This window comes from Schistocerca piceifrons, chromosome 4 (genome assembly GCF_021461385.2).
Source record: "Schistocerca piceifrons isolate TAMUIC-IGC-003096 chromosome 4, iqSchPice1.1, whole genome shotgun sequence".
Classification (NCBI taxonomy): Eukaryota; Metazoa; Arthropoda; class Insecta; order Orthoptera; family Acrididae; genus Schistocerca; species Schistocerca piceifrons.
Window position 1 is genome coordinate 354,813,360 of NC_060141.1, and position 23,415 is coordinate 354,836,774.

Below are 23,415 nucleotides of genomic sequence, written 5' to 3' on the forward strand. Positions count from 1 at the left end.
TGCAAACCATGATGTCTGCATACGATTCTTTTGACTCAGTCATGACAAAGTGGCACTTGCAGCTAAGGCCGTGGAGGGTTGCGGCCCAGGCATGATAAGACTGATGGGGCTGCTTCTTGAATTGGTAGAATTCAGACATAGCTGCCATGATGTGCATGCAGTGGTGATAATAGGAAGATAACAATGAACATAAATTGTCAAATGACAATGAGGAAAGTTCTTGCAACTGGGCCACCTGCTGCAACAGCTGATACAGGAGGGAGAAATCCATGTCAAAAATAGCACATGATATACCTCCATATCTGTAACATGGACAGACCAGGTACTTAGAGAGCAACACTGGTAAAGCCTGTTGCATGACCTTGATGAGATCCTTCTGTTCCTGCACCAGAATAACTTGTACAAGAAGACATTTACCATGTAGTAGCCACACTACTAGTCTGATAATCCTAGTCAGAATGACAGCATGCAACTGAGGGTGAGGCTGGCCAGATCTGACTCTGTAACCTGTCAGCAGGTTGGTAGAGTGCAAAACACAATATCCTGTTGCACAGCATGCTCTACAATATGGCAGTTGTGACCTCAAATCCTTTTTCTCGACACATGCCATCTGGATTCTTCCCCCTGTCATTAGTTTCTCAGAACTCCTCTGCAGGGTGGAACTAGCATTACAACACATCCTTCATTCTCACCATCTACCTGGCCTTAATTTTCATTAATTTCTTGAGACTCGGCATTTCTTTGCAGTGACTATTCCTTTCTTCACTCCCTTTCAATTTGCTAATTCTTTTATTTTCTGACCTGTCTGTCTCTCCTCGCCCCCTACCTCTAGCACATATAATGTTGTTAGTTTTCCACTCACACTATTAATCATTGCACAATGTTTTGTCAGTACTCTCTGTCTAGCTTATTACCCTGTCTTCCACCTTCAGCCTCTGATGCACAGTTCTAGCATCTGTCAACTTCAGTAGTGCACCTTACAACTGCGCACCCAGATCTTGTGTATGAAATCTATGGGGGGGTGGAGTGGGGGTGTAGGCAATGAAAAGCTATCCTAGGTGTGGTAGGCAAAATGTCAGACAGAATTGACCCCAGTCCAGGGTATAATTTTAGGAAGTCATAGCCTTGTCAAAGCAGCTCATTAATATATTGGGTGTCACCATATGTTGATATTGGTACTACTGATTCCTCCAAAACACATTATCCTTCCAGCAGACATGTGATCTATCACTGTGTTACTTGACTGATGATGGTATGTAAGCAAGGGTCTACATCTCTATGTACAGCATCTGCCATCAAGATCCCATATCTCTAATACAAAGTGACCTACAAGCTCTTCCTTAAAACCTCAGGTCCTTCACAAGGACTAACACCTCACTCCATAGAAATTCTTACCCCCCTCCCCTCACCCCCTCCCAAACCATGCACCCCTACCTTTTACCTTCTTCCTAAGATCCACACAAACCCAAGCATTCTTGCTGCCCTATAGTTTCTGGCTTCAAAGCACTGACTGAACCTATATCTGCCTTAGTTGATCAACACCTGCAATCTATAGTACAAGAACTCCCTTCCTATATTAAAGACACCAACCATTTCCTAGATTATCTGAAATCTGTGCCACTCCCACTCACACCACACCCTTTGCTTCTCACCATTGATGCCACCTTCCTCTATACAAATATCCCCCATATACATGGTCTACCTGCTACTGAACATTGCTTCAACCAGTGCCCACCTGATTCCAAACCTATGATGTCCTTCCTGCTCACCTTAAGCAACTTTACATTTATGAACAATTACTTTACATTTGAGGGGCAGACATACAAACAGATCAGGGGCACAGCTAGGGGAATGAGAATGGATTCTTCCTGTGTCAACCCTTTTCATGGGTCGCTTGGAGGTGTCTTTCCTGGAATCCACAAGCCTTCGATCTTGGTTTGGTTTAGATATATTGATGACATCTTTGCCATATGGACTCATGGTGAGGCTGACCTGCAAAAATTTTTTGGAATCTCTAAACACATTCTTCCAATTAAATTTCATGTGGTCCTATTCTGAATACCATGTCACTTTCCTTGATGTTGATCTCCTCCTCACTGAGGGTCAGCTGCACACTTCTGTTCAAATTAAACCTACTTAACAAACAACAGTACTTATATTTTGACAGTTGCCATCCTTTCCATGTCAAACATTCCCTCCCATGAGCCTTGTTCAGATGCAGACACTTTACAGAAATATACCACCATCCTCACCTCAGTCTTCACTGGACATAATTACACCACCAGCTTAGTTCAAAACCAATTTCCTGGGCTCTCACATGCAGTCCTAATATTACTGAGCTCTCCAGTAAACATTATTGGACTACACCTCTTGTCACTCATTACTATACTGGTCTTGAATACCAGCTGTTCCGTCAAGGCTATGACTTTCTAAAAACATGCTATGAAATGAGATCCAGTCCATCTCACATTTTGCCTACCACAACTAGAATAGCTTTCTGTTGCCCACTCTCCTCCCCCTCCCTCCCCCAATCTTCACAATGTGCAGGTCAGATCCTATGCTCCTTCTGCACCCATTTACCATATACATCCTCCTACCACCTCCTATACCAGCTCAGTAACTGGCAAAACATACATTATCAAAGAGAGAGAGACACCTGTCATGTACTATCTGTTATGTAAAGACTACAAAGCCTTCTACAATGGTATGACTACAACCAAGTTAACAGTTAGGATGAATGGGCATAGACAGAGGGTATATACTGGCAACACACAGTATCCTGTTGCCAACATGCTCTACAATATGTCAGTTGTGACCTCAAAGCCTGTTTTGTGAACACATGCCATCTGGATTCTTCCTCCTGACATTAGTTTCTCAGAACTCGGCAGGGTGGAACTGGTGTTACAACATGTCCTTTGTTCTCGCCGCCTACCTGGCCTTAAATTACATTAATTTCTTCAGACTCAGCATTTCTTCTCAGTGACTATTTATTTCTTCACTCCCTTTCAGTTTTCTAATTCTTTTATTTTCTGACCTGTCTATCTTTCCTCACCCCCTACCTCTACCACATATAATGTTGTTAATTTTCCACTCACATTATTAACTGTTGCACAATGTTTTGTCAGTAATCTCTGTCTTGCTTATTACCCTTCAACCTTCAAGATCTCAGGGTTCGTGACAACTTTTCCATAATTTTTCCAATTTCCTAAATCTTGTCAATACTTTTCCTTAATCCCTCTTCCTTCTACTTTAACCCTTCTGTCAGGAAAGCTTGCAATTTCTTTAACTTTTTTATGTGTTTGCTCCTGCCACTGCTTGGAGAGTAGATTTTGTTATCTGTCCACTTATACGTTCAAAGATTGCTTATTTTCATTAGAATGAACTGTAGTTAGACCAGATAGAAAGCATTATTCAGTGGCAGGTTGTTGGAGAGATACACTTCATCCCAGAAAAATAGCAACTCACAAACACTCATGCAGTTTAGAATGAATTGCCTAGTGAAAGCATTTAGTTAGTGTTACACATCAGACATGTTCAGAGACAGGAAAACACAATAGTGAATAGTGTGTTTAGTTCTTGTAGAACTGTAGCAGAAGTGACAGATACTAACCAATGAAATTTTAAATGAGGAATAGGTTCTCAATGGGAAAGAAAGTTACCATGATTTACTGTGTCCACATATGGATCACAATGACCAAAACAATTACAGCACAGACAAATGTTTTATGGATTTTTTCTCTGGTAAATGTAATAATGTGGGATACTATTATCATAGTAGTAAATATAGCAGTGTTTTCCAGCTCAGAGACTTGTAGTTCTAATTGGATTAGAAAGAATAATGTTATTGAAAAGGATCATTAATGTGATCCTAATAAAGCCATCCTGATTTAAGTTTCTTTTAATCACTCGAAGAGAATCTATTTGTATCTTCTTATACCTACTCATGCCAGTTCCATTGTTGATGGTATGCTGTCTCTGCAAACACTGTTAACACAGCATGTTTCAGTATTTATAAGAGAAAAAGGGACAAAAGTAAGATACAAAGATTTTGAGCTGTAACTGTTGTTAACGTGGAAATCAGATCTGCATAGAATTATGACACTGAATGGTAGTTAATGCAATTTAAAGCAAAAGATATTGTAGTTTTTTGTTGTTGTCTTCAATGTCAGTAAGCTGGTTTGTTGTTTATTTAGCAGCATTGGATGTACATATATTGGTCAGATCCAAGTGCATATTTGCATTGTCAGTTTTACAAAATAATAATTACAGACACTATGCAAGGGGGTACCAAAAAGAAACAGAACTAATTTTGGGGGGGGGGGGGGTTGCAGAGCTTTTGTAGTAGCACATCTTGCAGCTAGGAGCACACAGAACGAACTTTATGATTCAGTAAGCCAGTTGAGTGCCATCACTGAAGATGGTTAGGACTAGTTTTTGGTGATTTTATAGTGACAACTGTTTTGTGTGATTGTCATTTTTGCAATGGCTGCTTTTCATTAACAGCATGCGGCAATGAAATTCCATTCTTTTTTTTCCGCAAAAAGTCAAACAGAAACTCTTGAAATGTTAAAAATAGCATGCAAGGGGGAAAACCAAGTGTATGAGTGCTTGTCCCATTTCAAAAATGGTGAAATGTCAGTTGGTGACAAACCTCATTCTGGTCTTCCTTTCTTGGCCTGAACTCATGAAATTTGGAAAACATTAATGCAATCATCATGAAGATCAGTGACAGAAATTGTGGAGCTGTTGGGACTGACTTGGAGGTCAGTGCGGTGAACTGTGACAGAAGATTTGGGAATGAAGAAGGTGGCTGCCAAATTTGTGCCACGACTGCTGACCACTGAACAAAAACAAGGTCATGTGTAAGCATGATGTGCTTTGCAAGAAGAGTCCCGAAATGATCCAAAATTTTTTTTCAAAAATTATCACAGGTGACGAAACGTGGTGCTATACTTGTGTTCTTGAATCAAAGCAACCATCAATTTCAAGTTTCCTCACCCCAAGAGGGCCAGTCAGGTGAAATCAAACATTAAAGCAATTTCTTTTTCAATATGAGAGGAGTCATCCATTCAAGGTTTGTTTTGCAGGGTCAGACAGTTAACGAGGCTTTCTATTTGGAATATTTGGAAAGATTGCACAACAATTTCCAGCAGAAACAACCTGATTTGTGCAGTCAGGTGACTGGTTTTTCCATCATGACAATGGCCCTGCTCATACAGCTCTGTCTGTATGACAGTTCCTGACCAAAAATAGTATGACCTCTGTTCTTCAATCTCCCTTACTCACCTGACCTTGCCCCGTGTGACTTTTTTTTGTTTCCTAGAATGAAAAGAGACATGAAAAGAAAGTGTTTTACTAATGTTGCTGAGATGAAGTAAAAGACGACAGAGGCGATGTCAAGTATCACAAAAGAGAATTTAAACAATGTTTTGAAAAATGGAATAAAAGATTAGACAAGTGTATTAGTGCAAGTGGAGAGTACTTTGAAGGGAACTGAAGGTTTATGCTTAAAATGTGAATAAATAAGTTAAAAAAATCAAGTTTATTTTCGCTACCCCCCATGTAATTGCTGTATATCATTTTTAAATACAGTAGCACCATACATAAATATACATTTTGTATCTAGTGTGCAGTCTAACTTTTTATTTTTATTTTTATTACACCATATGCAATAACATAATCTTGAATTTACTACCTGTCTGTCCGTGCACATTTGAATTCCGTTACACTGTGTGCCTATTTCTAGTGTTTTTGCCTTTAGCCTTATTCAGTCACTGAAGATAAAGGACTTTCTACATGGAACAGTTTTATTGTTTGCATAATTTTCCGTTTCAAGCTGTTATTTGAAATATGAAATGATATATGTCAGCTGAATACACAATGCCAGGCCTGCAGTTCTGCAGGTTATCGGGGGTGAGAGATTGTGTGGGGTAGAGTGGGAGAAGGGAGGAAGGTGGCAGGGACTGGTCGGGCTGATAATTCTGAGAAAGGTGGTGTGTACAGGGTAGGAATAGGCAGCAGTTGCATGGGATGGGAATGTGACATAAGGGCACTGCCACTGGTAAGTTTGTGTGGTGCACAATGTTGGTGACATGAGGACACTTTGGGGTCTGATGGAAAATGGGTGTGTAGTGGAGGCTAGTGGAGGTAGAGCCTAGAAGGGTTACGGGAACAAAAGGTGTGTTTCAAGGACAACTCCCATCTGTGTAGTTCACAGAAGCTGGTGTTGGGAAAGAGGATCCAGAAGGAATGATTGTGAAACAGCCATTGAAATTGAGCATGCTGTGCTCAGTAGCATGTCCTCCAATCACTGGGAGATGTTACTTCCAAAAAATATCTATGAATCTGCACATGGAGCTACTTAAAGTGGAAGGATCACATGAAACTAATCACAGATAAGGGATCACATGAAACTAATCACAGATAAGGCAGATGCCAGACAGAGATTCAATAGAAGAATTCTCAGGAAATATAGTTCTTCCACAAAGGAGGTAGCTTACAAAACCCTCATTCAACCAATACTTAAATGTTGCTAATCATTCTAGGATTAGTACCAGATAGGATAGATAGAGGAAATAGAGAAGATCCAAAGAAGAGCAGCACATTTTGTACATGGAAAAATAGGGAGAACAAAAGCATCATAGCAGATGCTGCAAGAAAATAATTCTGCATCACACATTTACTGTCAAACTTTGAGAGCATGTGCTCTTAGAAGAGTCAGTCGATAAATATCTTCCTCATACATATGTCTCGTTAAAAGACTTTGAAGGTAGAATTGGAGACATATGAATCCACACAGAAAATTACCAGCAATTGTTGTTCTCCCCAAACCATTCATGACTGAAACAGGAGAAATAGGGGTGTTACATAAAGTACCCTCTGCTACACATTGTAAGGTAGCTTGTGGAGTAAAGGTGTAGACATAGGTGACCTGAGACAGGAACAGTATCACATACAGTATGCCAGTGAGTGATTCTTTTAATTAACTGTCACACACTACGGCATTCTTATCACAGTGAAGAAAAACGTCAGACCAATACACTCTGCAACATTCATTTTGAAACAATGGTATAGGAGGACTGTAGTTACAGCATTTTAGGAATAAAAACATGTTCCAACATGTGTCGCCGTATCATGTACAAGTGAGAAAAAATATACCAAACAAGTTCTCACTTTTTTGTTGTTGTAGCTGGAAGTTGTGCACCATTTGTATGGTGCAGTCCAAATAAAATGACCAGAATTGTGCCTCATCCACTGTATTTATCAGACATGGCTGCTGTGACTTCTTTCTATTCCCAAAGCTTAAGAGAACCATGAAAGGACATCGTTTTCCACCATTGATGAGAAAAAAAACAGAATCAGTGTAGAAGCTGAATATCTTAATGAAAAATGAGCCCCAGAAGTGTTTCCAAGATTGGGAAAAGGCTGGCACAGGTGTATTGTTTCTGAGGGGGGGAGGGGGGGGGTTTCTTTGAAGGGGATAAAGTTGATGATGAATAAATAAAGATGCCTTAAGAAAAACAAAAATTACTTAGAAGGGGATAAAGTTGATGTTGATGAATAAATAAAGATACCTTAAGAAAAACGAAAATTCCTGTCACTTTTTGATCACAGCGCATAAAATGCATTCACAGAATTAGAATTGTAGAAACAGTTTCTGGTTTAAAATAAATAATTTTGTATGGTTTAGTGCTCTGTTAAGAGTAATGTTTTCATCTGTGACAAATATTTTTTTTTTGAAATATGCTGCAGGAGTGATTAAAAAATCCTAAATTCTTATTGTAATGCTCTACTAGAAAATATGTAAGGAAGAGTTTGGTAAACTTTCTATATTTGTGCTTCTAAAATAATAAGTTGTTAGCAATTTTATATAAACAAAAATGGAAAGCCCTGGTGGAATGTAAAGAATTTAAGGAGATAAGTGGGGAAACTTTGCTAGCTTTTGCATAAATCCTTTTTCCAGCTAGAGTATGCACACACACACACACACACACACACACACACACACACACACACACACGGTACATACTTACACACCTGCATGACTAAATTTTAGTCAGCTGGTATATATTTGTGTTGTGTGTGTAATAAATGTTCCAACACCATTCATAATGTGGAAATTACTTTGTGTTTCAAGCAAAAGGAAAGATAACTGCAGCAGACTTTATTAGCTTACAAGAATACAGCTCCAGTTTATTTCTGTCAAAAGAAACCTACATTGCTCTTTATGGTTTGCGATTTATTCATCGGCTAAGAACTGTTTTAACCAATGTATTAAGAATCTTAAAATTTTTATTTTGTAGTTATAGCCACAATTATTTATTTGTTTATTGTTATAGCCATGAACAAGAAGCCAATGCTATCAAACAGATAGCTGAGAAAGCTGTCAACACCTCAACACAGGCATACGAACTGGCAAAGCAAGCTGTTGATCAACAACAGAATCTGAGGTAGAGCATATGAATATAATATAAATAAATGCTTTTCATGTCATGTATGTAGGAAACAGTGCTTCTGAAATTCAGCACATAACATTCATTCCTGAATATTTGAAACACTCACTTAATTAGTTCTGGTGAGGTCAGTTTGTGTGTGCAGGTATACATATTTTTCATTTTATAAATCTTGCATGAAGATCGATGTTTTGGACCTTAGAAGATGTTAAGTTTTATGTAATAAGGATTAGCTAGTACATAAGCTTCACTTGCGTATATGCTGGACAGAACATGATGTGTAAAAGTGCTGCATGTCCAGCTTGATAGCTTCTTCATAGACTGCTGCTACTACAATCATGCAGACAATCATATGTTGCTTCTCACACAACAACTACTTGCACATATATTATTACAACAGTCTCTTATTTTCAAAAGCTGCTAATTTTTTATTATTAATTTCCTATTTTACTTTTTAAATGGCGTTTTCTTTCAGTAGAATCCACTGTGCATGTGTTTGTATTCATGTGTAAGCTGCAACAGAAATGTATAAGTTTATGCTTACTGAGGTTTGTCATGTAATGTACAATTGTGAGATATGTTTGCTAAATTGATGCATTTTGATCTATACTATTCAACTAACACTTGGCAAACTCAAAGAACAGAAAGTCCTGGATGGGATAACAACAATATTATGTAAAGGATAGATTGCTACTCGCCACACAGAGGAGTTGCTGAGTCACAGACAGGTACAATGAAAAGACTACTGTCACATTTAAGATTTTGGCCAAAAAGGCGTTCGTCAGAAGTAAAAAGCTCATCCACAAACAAATCTCCTGTGCTGTCTGCTCCTCTGACACCAGTAAACCTGTTAACCAGCCACCGACCAGCACTCCTCTGATGGCCCCGTACCACAATGGCCTTGAAAAGCTCAACCACATCCTCCACCGGGGCTTCAGCTATCTCTTATTGTGCCCTGAGATGAGGGATATCCTACCCACATCTCCCAAAGTCATGTTCCAGTGGCCACCCAACCTACAGGATATCCTCATCCATCCCTGTTCAAATCCTATTCCCAGTCCTGCATCCCATGGGTCATATCCTTGTGGTGTAAGATCTGTCCCATTTACCAGCTCCACTTCCCTCTACCACAGTCAAGTCACAGGCATTTCCTTTCCAATAAAAGGCAGGCCCACATGTGAAGTAGCCATATTATATATTGGTATGCTGCAATTACTGTAAAGCATTCTACAAGGGAACAATAAGTAACTAACTGTCTCCTCATATGGATGGATGCTGCCAAACTCTGGCAGACCTCAAGCTCGACAATCCAGTTCCCAAACATAATGCACACCACAACACAAATAACTTCAACAGCTGCTTCAGTACTTGAGCCATTTGGATACATGCTTCCAGCACAAGTTCCTCTGAACAACACACACAGGAACTGTTTCTCCAATATATCCTGTGCTCTAACTATCACTCTGACCTAAACATCTGCTAATCTTTCCCAGTTGCCTTACCTTGCCCCCCTCCCCTTTCTTTTTTTTATTATTTTTTTTTCTTTTTCCCACACCACTCTCTATCCATCAAGACATGCACTGTTTTGTCCCACCACTCTTCTTCCCACCACCCCCTGTGTGAGCATTCTCTCTCTCTCTCTCTCTCTCTCTCTCTCTCTCTCTCTCTCTCTCTCTCTCTATTTCTCTCCCTCCCTCCTCTCCCCCAATCTCTCTCTCCTCCCTCCTCACTCACTCTCTTCTCTCCCCCATCTCTCCCTTCCCTTTCTCCCTCTTCATTTTCACCTTTCCTTTTCCCTCTCCTTCAGCCCCCCCCCTCCCTCATCCTACATTTCTGTTGGCTGTTCCCTCTACATACTTTTTGTCTTGTTGTGCAGCCACTGATTCCTCTGTCCACAGACCTGCCTCTTTCCAACTACCCCCTACTTGTCCTTCCCTCCCACTTCCCCACCTCCATCAGCTCAGGCAGCTGCTTTCAGTAATAGAGTATCAGTAGTTAGTTTCACTGTGGTGGCCACTGGTGTGTGTATTTAGGTGTCTTATGTGGTTGTGGGTGTGAATTTGTGTATTTTTGTTAGAAAAAGGACTATTGGTTGAAAGCTAATGTGAATGCTGTTTTGTGTTATACGTTTCTGTGCTCCAGGTATTGTTCTGCTATAGGTGAGTGGTTGTCTTTCTCTTACTTTATGTATTGCTCCAACCAGCAATTTCTATTTTTGTTTCATTTCAATTTTTATGCATGTCAGAATGTTTTATTCTAGTTCCTATTCATTAATATTAGTTTCCATGACCAACTTTCCTGTCCAGTGCCCTTCATCCAGCCAATGCCGGGTACGGGGTCGTATGGTGCTTCTCCTATTTCATGGAGAACCAACCATACTTGTTGATAGGCTGTTTATGATGGGGTCGCTGCTTCAAAAGACATTTTAGAGCTGCTGGCAGTCCCATCTCACCCCACCCCCCTTCTCCCCTCCCCAGGGAGAAATCCATGTACTCTTTGGGTCATTCCACAGCAAGGGGACCACAGGTCTCCACTTGACCATCTCCAAATCTAATGAAATGTGTTGTGTAGGTTCTATACAGTCTTTGATGAGTACATACCAAATTTCAGTTCAGTATCTTCAGTGGTTGAATTTTTAGGGGCTTTTAAAGAGAGGTTACTCACCTTCGCATCACATACATAGGTGCACATGTGTCAAGTTTGCTAGGCTTTTTTAAAAGTTGTAGCAAACATTTGGTCATTTACTTTAATGTACATACACAGCTTTCTATTCTGAATCACATCATGACAATAATTATGGATTTAGCCTCACCTAAATATAGATATAAGCCTCTAAAGTGGCTAAAAGATTTGTTGTGCTATTCTAAGAGCTGGGGTTTGACCGACCACTGCTACTTTTCATATGAACCAATCACACCAAAACTTCAGAATGTTATTCCTATCTATGACGTTCATGTATGGATCAAATTTAATTACCATTGGATGGCTAGCTGAAAAGATATACATCTGCAAAGTTGGCCAAAATTTACTACATGGAAATTTTTGGGTCTTTTTGGCGTAATATGTCCCAGTTGTGTGTTTTTCAATCCTTTTTGCTTGCCACAGCTGGAAAGAGCATGCTTTAAGTTTTCAAAGCTATACTGTTTAATTTCTGGATATTGTGTATTGATGAATAAGAATATGTGTCAGGAGTTATTATTTTAGCAGGTCGAGATGATTGAGAAGTGAAATATTTTGCTCATTAAGTCTCATAATTAATCTTGTTATTTGAGTATATAAATCAGTTTCAAACATTAATTTAACACATGCCATAAAAACAACTTGCAAAACAGAAGTACTAAAGAGTCATTTCCATTTTTGGTTAAAAAGTTCTACAATTTTGTCAAGGATAGATTGTGGATAACTGTTCTGTTTAGTCCTGATGATGATGTTGATGGTGCTTCTAAAGTCGTGAAAATATGTTATCAGAAATCCAGCAGGTGTCTTTAGCAATTGGCCAGTGGAAGGAACAAACAGAACTGTGTGGGTACATAAAGCTGATGAGGACATCTTGTTGTTCATGTGGAACTCCACACACATTTCCAACCCAGCAAAAATTGTTTGCATACATGAAATATACTATCCTGGTTGTAAACTTGCAATTGATATTGCTAGAATTTCTTCATCTGCTTTGAAAGCATTAACTGTGGAAACTCTCTTTACTCTGAGCTGATTTCAATTAATTGGCTTAAACTGACGATTTTCTCTTGTTTAAAATATTGTAATTCCCATGGCAAACCTTGTTTCTTGATCAGGCTCAATTCTTTTAATTTCTTCTTTTGGTACATAAAAACACTTTATGCCTGGAATACTATCATCATAGAATTTGAACTAATCATATGGAGTCAATATTTGGCCATCTAAGGGCCTCTGCAGACTAGCATGGGCAGTTAGTCTTTGTAATGTTCCCCCAGTGGCATCACAAGGCAATTTACCATGGCTTCTTCCAGAAAAGATTCCATTCTGCAGTAAATGCCAAATCCTTTGTGCAGGCATAAACTGATGAAATTTTTGAAATTCTTATATTCAGTAGCTGAACCATTACTAACATGATAAATGTTCTTAATGTTTTCAATCTTTGTCTTTAAATGTGATATTAACTTTATTTGAAAGGTATCAACAGCAACGGTATCATGATGGAGACAGTTGCTGATCATACAAATGCTAATACTCTGACATTCTTTGCCATCTAAATAGGCAACAAATGGATGTAATGTAGCCTGACTATTCTCCCAATGAAATCCTTGCACATCTTGAACAGCAAATGAATAATTCTCAGTGTAATCCATCAATATAATTAATTCATTTTCTGCAAGATTTCCTTTTAGCTGCTTAAAGTATAAACTTTGGTGTTTTGAAACAAAGTGATGGCTTCTTAAATCAGTAGTTTTCAAAATCAGTGCCTCCATGAAATCTTCAACAGTTCTCTGACATGTCCCCAATGTGTCTCTGTCAGTATGGATCCTCTGCTTGTATTCCATTGTTTCTTCAGGGTCATAGTCTTTAAAAGTGTCTTCAAGAAAAGCCTCTAGTTGCATTTTCTGGACATTCCTCACAACACTGCAGCATACAATCTTTTGATTCCAAATTGCATTCAGTTGTTACTTTCTTTTTTTTTTCTTTTTTATCAAATCTTGGATGGACATGAATGTGATCCATAGGCACCAACTGCAGTATACCATTTCGGCCAGAGCTCACAAAATTTTGAGAAGTTCAGTTGATTTCCACATTGTTTAACATAAGCAATTAACATTTCTTTCAGGTTACAAAGGAGCAGGCATTTCTGTTTGTGAATCTTTTCCCTGTTTATTCTTACTGTAACACAATCCTTTTTGCCCGGGCATAAACAAGAAAACTCATCATCTTCAAAAAATGGGAGGAATTATTTTTTACTTCATCAACGAGTTTTTTCCCTTTTCAGTTTGCAGTTGTTGCCAAAATCCCATTTTCCATCTTTAGTTTCTTAGCCTTCTTCACCATTTTAGCTGAAGCAGCAAATTCTTTAGCCGTTTTTTTTTTTTTTTTTTTTTTCCAATAGTTCAGCTATTTGGAACCAGGGTCAAAATTTGAACTTTACTGTAATTGCTTGAAGTTGAAGCTTACTCTCAAATTCTTCAATTAAGCTGTCCATATCTTTACATTTTTGGCACCCTTCTGTTAGTATTTGAGCAATATCTACTTGGCTCACACCAGTAGCAGTCACAATTACTGTAGTAATGCTGCCTTGGGCTTTCAGAACTTTGCACTATACATATCCCGTTGAATTCCTTTTGCTGATCTATTGTTGCTTTAATGGTAAACCTCCAAGTGATGATAATAAAGCATTTGCAATAAAGCAAGCATCACCAACATCCATGTCTTCAGTGGGTGGTGACTGTTGCTCATCATGGTGGGATGGTTCTTTTTGGATCACTTCATGTCTATGTTTGGTACAAATTTTCTGACCAGGTTTCATTAGCCTGAAACTTCAACCTATCAGACATTGCAATGGTTACTGGTGTTAAAGGTTTCTTGGTTAAATGTTTTTCTTTACCAAGTGGGTTGCAGCAAGTCTTCTGCAGGAATTGCAATTTTGTTATCGATAAGATATTAGGGCATGAAAAAATTTGGGTATCTTCACTAATATAAAGCCCACATCTATGTTGTAGAAGCTCCTTGTCATTGGCAACATTTCCTTAACTGACTGTAGCTGACTTTTGCCATAATGGAATGGCGATGACTTACGCCTGTCAGCTCCATTTGATCCACCAAAGTAGCAGGGTGCAAGGGTCTCTTGGTTCATTTTATATAATAGTTTATTAACCTATAACAAGCACTTTTGATAGCTCATGAATACCCTGGTTTGAAGCATAGCAGATTTAGTGTTGTTTGTATATAAAATATGCAAATTAGGGTATAAAAAATACTGTTTTAGTGCTTACCTTCAGCTGCAACAATGATTATTGATTATTCAAACACTCAGGACTCAAACCTAAGGTTGTATAGTGTCAACACCAAAGATTACACTCACAGAAGACTGAGACTGTGAAAATTGTCAGTAATGAAAGCAACAACTGAAAGTGATGATTCAGCAGTGTATCACTGCTGCAAGGATAGAGCCTTAAAAAAACTGTTGCTGCTTTATAATGCCAAATGAAATTGAGTGACAATGCATATATACACCACCATGCATTGTTAGGTTAAAATGTTCTAAAGCAACATAGCATTCCATTATGATCTTCTAGGTTTTATAATCTTAAGAGCATTTTCTGAGGTTTTATTACATTTATATTCTGTACTGTAAAATAATGTACAAACACATCTTATTAGCATAATTACATTCCCCAAACCACTGGCAAATCTCATACTATTAAAAGACACTACAATTACACTTTTTTTATTTACAACTTCAAATTGTATTAACTTTTTGTATTTATTGATAATAAATTTTCCCTATTTTTGATAGGCATTCTTACTCATCAGTATGCAAGATACAGAAATTAAACATTATAGATTTGAAAGCTTAAAGCATGCTCTTTCCAGCTGTGACAAGAAAAAAAAGGATTCAACAAGACACAGTTGAGATACAGCCCCCCCAAAAATAACCTAAAATTTGCATGTAGAAAATTTTGGCCAACTTTGTAAATGCATATCTTTTCATCTGGGCATCCAATGTTATTTAAAGTTGATCCGTATATAGACACCATAGGTTGGAATAACACTCTGAAGTTTTGGTGTGATTGGTTCATATGGAAAGTAGGAGTGGTCAGTCAAACCTTGGCTCTCAGAACGGCACTATGAAAGTTTTAGCCACTTTAGAGGCTAGTATCTATATTTAGGTGTGGCTAAATCCGTAATTATTGTCATGGTGTGATTCAGCATAAGAAGTTGTTTGTGTACATTGAAGCAAATGACCTTATGTTTGCTAGAACTTTTAAGAAAACCTAGCAAACTTGGGGCATTTGCACTTTTCTACTTGATGTGAAGATGAGTAACCTCTGTTTAAAAGCCACTAAAATTTCAACCACTGAAGATACTGGACTGAAATTTGGTATATAAGCATCAAAGACCATATAGAACCTTCACACCAAATTTCATTAGATTTGGAGATGGCTGAGTGGGGACACTGTTTAATATTGTTCCCTTTGACGTGGAATGACTCCTTTCTGACTGCATCTAGTGTAATTGCATGGTAAAATGTTACATATTGTTACAAAATGTTTGCGCATCAAGTATGTGGGGCAGGACATGGCAGGTAGCCCAGTATTTACCTAGGGGGTGTGGAGAACCACATAAAAAACACTTCCAGGCTGGCTGGCATACCTGCCCCCCATCATTAATCCGTCAGGCAAATTTGGTCCAGGGCTGCACACCTTCCCATTTCCTGGAAGTGGGTGCTCTAAGGCACTCAGCTGTCAATTTTCAAGACCTCTAAAACATTAATGGTTTCTGGAAATTGCACTTTTTGTTTAATGTTCTCTTGTTTAGGTAAAATGTCTAAGTGTTTTAAGTGAAATATATTCCTTTCACTTAGCTGAAATACTAGTTCTGTTAAGGGTTAATAGTTGGACTCTTACCATGATACTTATATTAAAAGCAACCAGTACCAATTACATTCCGACCTGAGCGCTGTCAGAGATGGCGGTGCTGTGTGTGAGGTGTGATTGCTTGTGCGGATGAATGTGTGTAGTGTGTGTTTCCATCTCTGACTAGGGCTGAGACCAAAAGCTAATGTGTAGTTTCCTTTTGATTTTGCCTGTCTGCCAATTAATGTGTGGTCTGTATGGTTAATTTTTAATTTGACATCTTAATTTTAACTCTGTGGATTAGCAGTTTGGCAGAGGGCACACATGCAGTTTCACCATTACACATGTACCTGAAGCAATATTCAAAGAGGGCACTCATGCTGTGGGAACCTATGTACTCGTGCTTCCACACTAATTTTTTGTATAAATTTAGTGATATGCATCAACAATCTCCAGTGTAAAATATTCAACTGAAGATCACTGAGTGGTTGTCACTAAAATATTGTGGCAAGATGTCAATATCATCCAGCGGGAGTCCCAAAAGTCATGTAATCTTCCATTCGAGCCAGTATTCTATCTGTAATGAGTGGAACATTGATCACACGTTAAGCTCTGACAGTCATTCTTTTTGCAGTGGTTAATGTTTTGTTCCACTAATGAAACAAATAACCCATGATTTTGACTACAGGTACTCCTTCTGCTGCTTTTCAAGTTCTTATTCTAAAGTCGATGAACTTTAATATTTCTGTTTCCTCAGCACTTACTCATTCAGTGAAGTATAACTAGTAGTCACTTTAAGGAGTTTGTATCCCCAACTTGATCCTGTACATATTCTTTCAGTTCTGGAATTGTCAGGCCCTTATCTGCTTTGATGGTGCACATCCTGCATGCAATTGGCGTATCATCACATATTTGCCACTTACCACTGCTAGCAATACAGCCTTTTCAAAAGTAGAATTTCTCATCATATGAACAGAACATTCAAGCTTAAATTTCACTATAATGCTTTCAGACTCACTTTTTGGCATAATCCACTTTACTACAAATTTGTTGTTACATTCTCAACTGCCAAAATCAGTACCGAAATGTGAATATATCAACATATCTTCTGTGAGCTTTACATTCTTATCATCAATATACTGGAACTGTTAGGGTTCCTGTCCCTAATTTTCACACCATTGTGATTGTCTGTCAAACTAGCCCTCTTGATGATAATTTGAAAGTTCATATTGAAGAGAAGTACTGATAGAATACAATCTTGTAGGCTATTTTTCAGATACTAAACCAATAAATAACTCCATACAGTGGTGAGACTGTCACCCCCTTCATTCAACTGAAATGACCTCATTAACAACATATGAAGGTACTTTTACTATCCAGGATACTATGCTGCTTTCCAGGTTCAACAGAACCAAAGATCTTTGTATTATCAGCCAAACATATATATAGGTCTAGTCCATTATATGTGGGTTTCTCTGTTACCAAAAATTTGAGTTGTTTGTTATCTCATTCTTCATCCACTTTAAAATCCTCTGTGCACTTCTCCCATTTATCCATCAATGTCAGACTTGTATCTAATCTATAGTAAAATTTAGTATTTTATGATAATTATTGAGAAGTAACACAAAATATTCTAAATGTCTATTACATCATGTTTCTTTTGCAGTGATGAAATCAGAAAACTTAAAAACGACATAGATTCTGCTGCAAATCAGTTGGAACTCACAAAAGCACTGACAAATGATGCAAAGCAACGGGCAGAAAAATCACATACGGATGCTCTTAACATTTATAGTGAAATATCTGCACTTCATATTCCACAAACTGATATTGCTAAGTTGAAATCTGATGCAGAAGCTATATCAGCAAGGGTAAGTACAGCAGATTACTTGTGTATAAGATGATATATTGCAACCAGAAGGTAGATGTCTACTGAGCAACTGGCAAAATGAGGAACATACACTGAGGTGACAAAGGTCATCGGATAGTGAAATGCACATATATAAATAGCAGTAGTATCTCATATGCAAGGTATAAAAGGGCAGTGCATTGGCAGAGCTGTCATTTGTTCTCAAGCGACTCATGTGAAAAGGTTCCCAACGTGATTACAGCTGCACAATGGGAATTAAGAGAATGTGGAATGGTAGTTGGAGCTAGACACATGAGACACTCCATTTTGGAAATCATTAGGAAATTCAGTATTACGAGATCCACAGTGCCAGAAGTATGCCAAGAATAGCAAATTTCAGGCATTGTCTCTCACCAAGGACAACACAATGTCCGGTGTCCTTCACTTAACGACCGAGGGAAGCAGTGTTTCCATAAAGTTGTCAGTGCTAACAGACAAGCAACACTGTGTGAAGTAACTACAGAAATCAATGTGGAATGTATGACAAACATATCAGTTAGCACAGTGTGGCTAAATTTGGCAGTAGCTGGCTGTGACGGCAGACAACCAACGCAAGTGCCGTTTCTAACAGCATGACTTTGCCCGCACCACCTTTCCTAGGCTCATGACCATATTGGTTGGACTCTCGATGACTGGAAAACCATGTTTTGGTCAGATAAGATTTCAGTTGTTAAGAGCTGATAGTAAGGTTCGAATGTGGCACAGCCCCACGAAAACATGGACCTAAGTTACCAACAAGTCACTGCGCAAGCTGGTGGTGGCTCTGTAATGGTGTAGGTTGGTCCAACTGAACCAATCATTGACTGGAAATGGTTATGTTCAGGTTCTTGGAGACCATTTGCAGCCATTCATGGACTGCATGTTCCCAGACAATTCTGGGATTTTTATGGATGACAATGTGCCATGTCACCTCGCCACAATTGTTCATAGTTGGTTTGAAGAACATTTTGGACAGTTTGAGCAAATAATTTTACCACCCAGATTGCCTGATATGAACCTCATCAAACATTTATGGGGCATAATTGAAAAGTCACTTTGTGCACAAAATCTTGCACCGGAAAACTTTTACAATTATGGACAGCTATAGAGGCAGCATGGCTCTATATTTCTGTGGGAGACTCTCAACTACTTGTTGAGTCCACGACACATTGAGGTGCTGCACTACACCAGTAGCACACAGCCACACACGAGGCAAAAGTAGGTCCGACACAATATTAGGACTTATCCAATAACTTTTGTCACCTCACTGTATATGTACACAATGCATTGAATGCCAGTCATACTGCAAATGAATTTTCATACTTATCCTTTCAACTGACTGTTTCCAAGCTGGAATACAGTATGTAGTATGCATAGTAATGATACTAGCAACAACTTTAAGGTTCTCTAAACTTCTTGCTTCCTTTATGTTGAGAATTTAGAGAACTAAAACACATTTAGGCACATGTGAATCCCACCAGTATTTGCTGTTAAGTCTACCTGACATGCATAGCCGCAACCTACATAACCATTCCTACTTCCAACTCGTGCTGTATGTGTCATATTCGTGTGGAAAACCCAGTGACAAGAATTGTTCAATACTGTGTGTCTTCCTATGCCACTCTTGCTCTGAACAGACTAAGTACCCTGGATGAATGGCCAGACTGAGGGCTCAACTTAAGGTGATTGACTTGATCAGTTGTTTCACAACCTGTGCTATATGGAATAATTCTTCCCAAAACTTCCTTCACCCCTTCCCCCTTCCTCCGTCCCACAAAGCAGCTTTCCACAATTAAGTAGATGCCTCATATCTTTCATTACCACAGCTGCTCCTACAGCTAAATCTACTAGTTCATGTCCTTCATCTTTTGCTGCATACTCTCCTGTTCCCTCTTCATTTCCCCTTACAAGCCCCACACTCCCCCTGTTTGTTTTGTTCTGCAGCCTAGCTCACCCTTATCTTCCCCCTTCCTCAATTCTCAGCCAAGGTCACAATTTGGCCCAGTCTGAGTGTACATCAGTAGCTGTGCTGTTATGGTAAAATCTGTTCACGGAACCCAAGAAATGTATGCACTGTTGTCATTTGCATTGCACTGAATATGTAACTTACTGTTTATGGTATGTTTTCTAGTTATTTATTATCTATCAGAATGCTTATATTGTCTGGTTTAAATTGAAACCTTTACTGGGCTTAGAAAGCTTTGTGCTGAAAATTAAAAATCTGCTTTTCTCCCCTTCAGGCGAAGCAGATCAGAGAGGATGCAGAGGCTTTGCTGGAATCAGAGACTGAAACACTTGATGACCTTGAAGAGCAGTTAATAAGAGCAGAAGATTTATTAGCTCAAGCCATAGAGCAACAGCAGCAAGCTGATGACCTTCTAGCAGATGTTCATGCAGCTTCAGAAGAAGCTGAAGAGGCACTCAAGTTAGCTAACAAAACTCTAGCTGATGCACAGGAAACATACAATACTTTGCAAGGTATTAAAGAAATTAAATTAATTAACTAATTGTTTAAAAAATACAAGGTATTCCAATTAAATACTTCCAAGTTATTTTAAATCAAATCCCAGATGTTTCCCAATACTCCAGAGCCCGTGTTTTTTCACATATGTATGTTTCATACTAGATAACCTTTGAACAGTTCAATGAGTACCTGATTTTTAGTTTTCTAGAGAATGTTGTAATCTTATATTGAACATCAAAACTTTCAGTAGTTCTTCAGTTGAATCATGAACTTGATCATATTCCACAAAATCCTTACAAATGCATATGCATTAATCTAACACTATCTTGTGTAGTTGGGGGAGTTGACACATACTGGATCAAATAAGTGGTAAGAATAAAATTTCGACATGTTATAAATGTAGATGAAATGAATGGAAGGAGTAGGCCTACAGCTCACGTAGGACAGTTTTTAATTCCAATGTCGCACACTGTTGTTTCTTCTGGAGCCAGTCATAGCATTGATGCCACAAATCTTTGAATGTATGTCAAAATGTAATTCAGGGAGTCTTCCATTGCAGCAGTGATGGTTGCCTCCTCTATCCCATATTGAATTACTTTGGTGGTTTGCAGAGAAAAAATGAGTATCTGTCAGTATATGCAACATAAATTAGGAACATAATGTAAATGGATAGATAAAAATCCTACTCACCAAGCAGCAGCAGGAGAACACAACACCACACACACACACACACACACACACACACACACACACACACACACACACACACACACACAAAGGTTGAACTTTTACAAGCTTTTGGGGCCAGTGGCTATCCATATTTCCATTATTGTCAATAATTGATTATTTTCATTGATATTAACTAGGAACAGATATTCTGGTTATGCAGATCTGTGGGATTTATGGCACTGACTTTGATCTTGGCCATTCTTTGATCATTAGTTCCTGAGACAGTTACTGATTTTGTGCCAGAATGTCTCACAGTTTTTCAACATTGTTAATCATTATGCATGTAGAGACAGAAGGCAGATTATGTCATCAAAATTTGTAAGAAAATGTGCACATTTATGTGTTTCATAACTGTACTGTGACTCAAGACTTCACACTCAGTAAGTTTGACTGGCACATTTGATTTCCATAGCTATTAATTCAAGTAGTTACTCAACAGTCAAAAACCAATTACTGCATCTGCATTCTTAACAATAAAATTCAAGCAGCTATTTGTGCTTTCAGATACAGTGTTAAAACCACGAAAGACATTTTTGACAGAACTGCAAAATTATTGTTTTCATCAGTATTTCTGATTTATGTCTTATGAATGAGTAAGTGTGAATGTGATGGAAACTCTTTTTGACACCATTTGTATAAATGTGTGCAATCTATTAAGAATCAAGGAAACTCCAGTGGCATTCCAGTAGAAGACTAAGACTTGTTTTAGTGACAGTAAATGATGTCATGACCTATGATACTGAATAAGGGTTACGGAAAAACATTAACCTTACTTTTTTGGATTGTTTATGTTCAAGGCATTAAGTTTGCCACAAACACCGTTTTTTTATATGATAAAAGTAATCCTGGAGGTTCAGAATACATCTATAGAGGCCAAAAAATGCAAGTAGTGGTGAACCAAAATAAATGTAAAAATTCTGCAGCTTTTTGTTCCCCTTTGTTATATAAAGGGCGTTCAAATGAAACCCTGTCACTAGTGTAAAGTAACGGTAACGATTTTATTAACTCAAGAATGTAGTTATACACAGTACACATACTCAAAATAGTCACCAAAATTGTTGCCTCATTTATCCCATTGCAGCACTAGCTGGTCGATTCCATCCTTGTATCTAGTAGGCTGCTGTCGGATCCAGGCCTGGACCCAGTCACACACTTCATTGTCCGTTGTGAATCGATATCCACGAATAGCTTGGTTTGAGGTCCAAACACATGTAAGTCACATGGTGAAATGTTGAGAATGTATGGTGGATGTTCCTGGGTTTCCCACCAAAACTGCTGCAGTGTCATCTTCATTGCATTGGCCATGTGTGGACGAGTATTATCACGCAGGTTTTTCGACCTGATGGTTTGTCTAAGGTTCTGTAAAGTGGCTTGATAACACTGGGCACTGATGGTGGTTCCCCATTCCACAAACTCGACAAGCAGTGGGCCCTTGTGGTTAAAAAAGGAGGACATCATGACTTCACCAGAACTGCTGTGCATGGCCTTTGATTTCACTGGAGGTGGTGAAGTTGCATATTTACACTGCTTGCTGTAACACTTGCTTTATGGTTCAAAATGGTGACATCCTGTTTCTTCACCTGTGACAATATGCAACAGAAAGCCATATTCCTCCTAATAATGTTGCAGATGGCTCAAAGACAGCACCATTCGAGTATTGCGCTGTGCGGCTGTCAGTTGGTGCGGAACCCTCTGCACACAGATTTTTTGAAAGTTCAAGTGTTGATGCATTATGGTGTGGGCGGTGCCCTTGCTAATATCCAGTAACCAATGAATCATGTCCAAGGTGATTCTGTGGTTGTCCAAGACTAAAGCATCCACTTCCGCAACCATTTTCGGTGTGATGACACGATAAGCCTGTCCAGGATGACCATCATCTTCCAGTGACTCTCACCCCTCAAGGAATCATTTGTGCCATTCCACAACACTTGCATGACTCAAACTGTACTCACTGCACACAGTCTTCATCCATTGATACATTTCACAGCCTCCAACTCCCTCCGCCACCAAAATTCGAATCACTCCTCATTGTTCCTGCTTATTCGCCTGCATGTTCAGTAGTAGACAATAACTTGTGTGACCATCTCCTCTTCGGCATGAAACCTCGCTGGTGCTATGCAACATCAAATGGTGCTCATGTGTCAGTCTCTCTACCAATAGATGGCACCACCATACCCGCAATTACGTGGTGCCACTTTACGTGTAAGGCAAAAGTAGACACACTGACCAGGTTTCATTTGAATGAACCTCATAGTTAAAAACATTTGAGAATCTTAAGAATGGTATACCAAAAAGATGAAGTAGGAATGGTTTTTTAGATAGACAAAGTGAAGATGC

The 23,415-nt window shown here is 38.7% G+C and overlaps 1 protein-coding gene across 2 annotated transcripts in view; it reads left to right on the forward strand.

Moving 5' to 3' along the window:
* Positions 1-23,415, forward strand: part of LOC124796347 (laminin subunit gamma-1) — a 1,176,638-nt gene that overhangs the window by 1,138,990 nt on the left and 14,233 nt on the right. For both annotated transcript variants that reach the window (XM_047260489.1, XM_047260490.1), the window contains 3 exons: positions 8,340-8,450; positions 17,664-17,868; positions 20,126-20,363. In XM_047260489.1, coding sequence (XP_047116445.1) covers positions 8,340-8,450; positions 17,664-17,868; positions 20,126-20,363 — 554 coding nt within the window. The remainder of the gene's footprint in view (positions 1-8,339; positions 8,451-17,663; positions 17,869-20,125; positions 20,364-23,415) is intronic.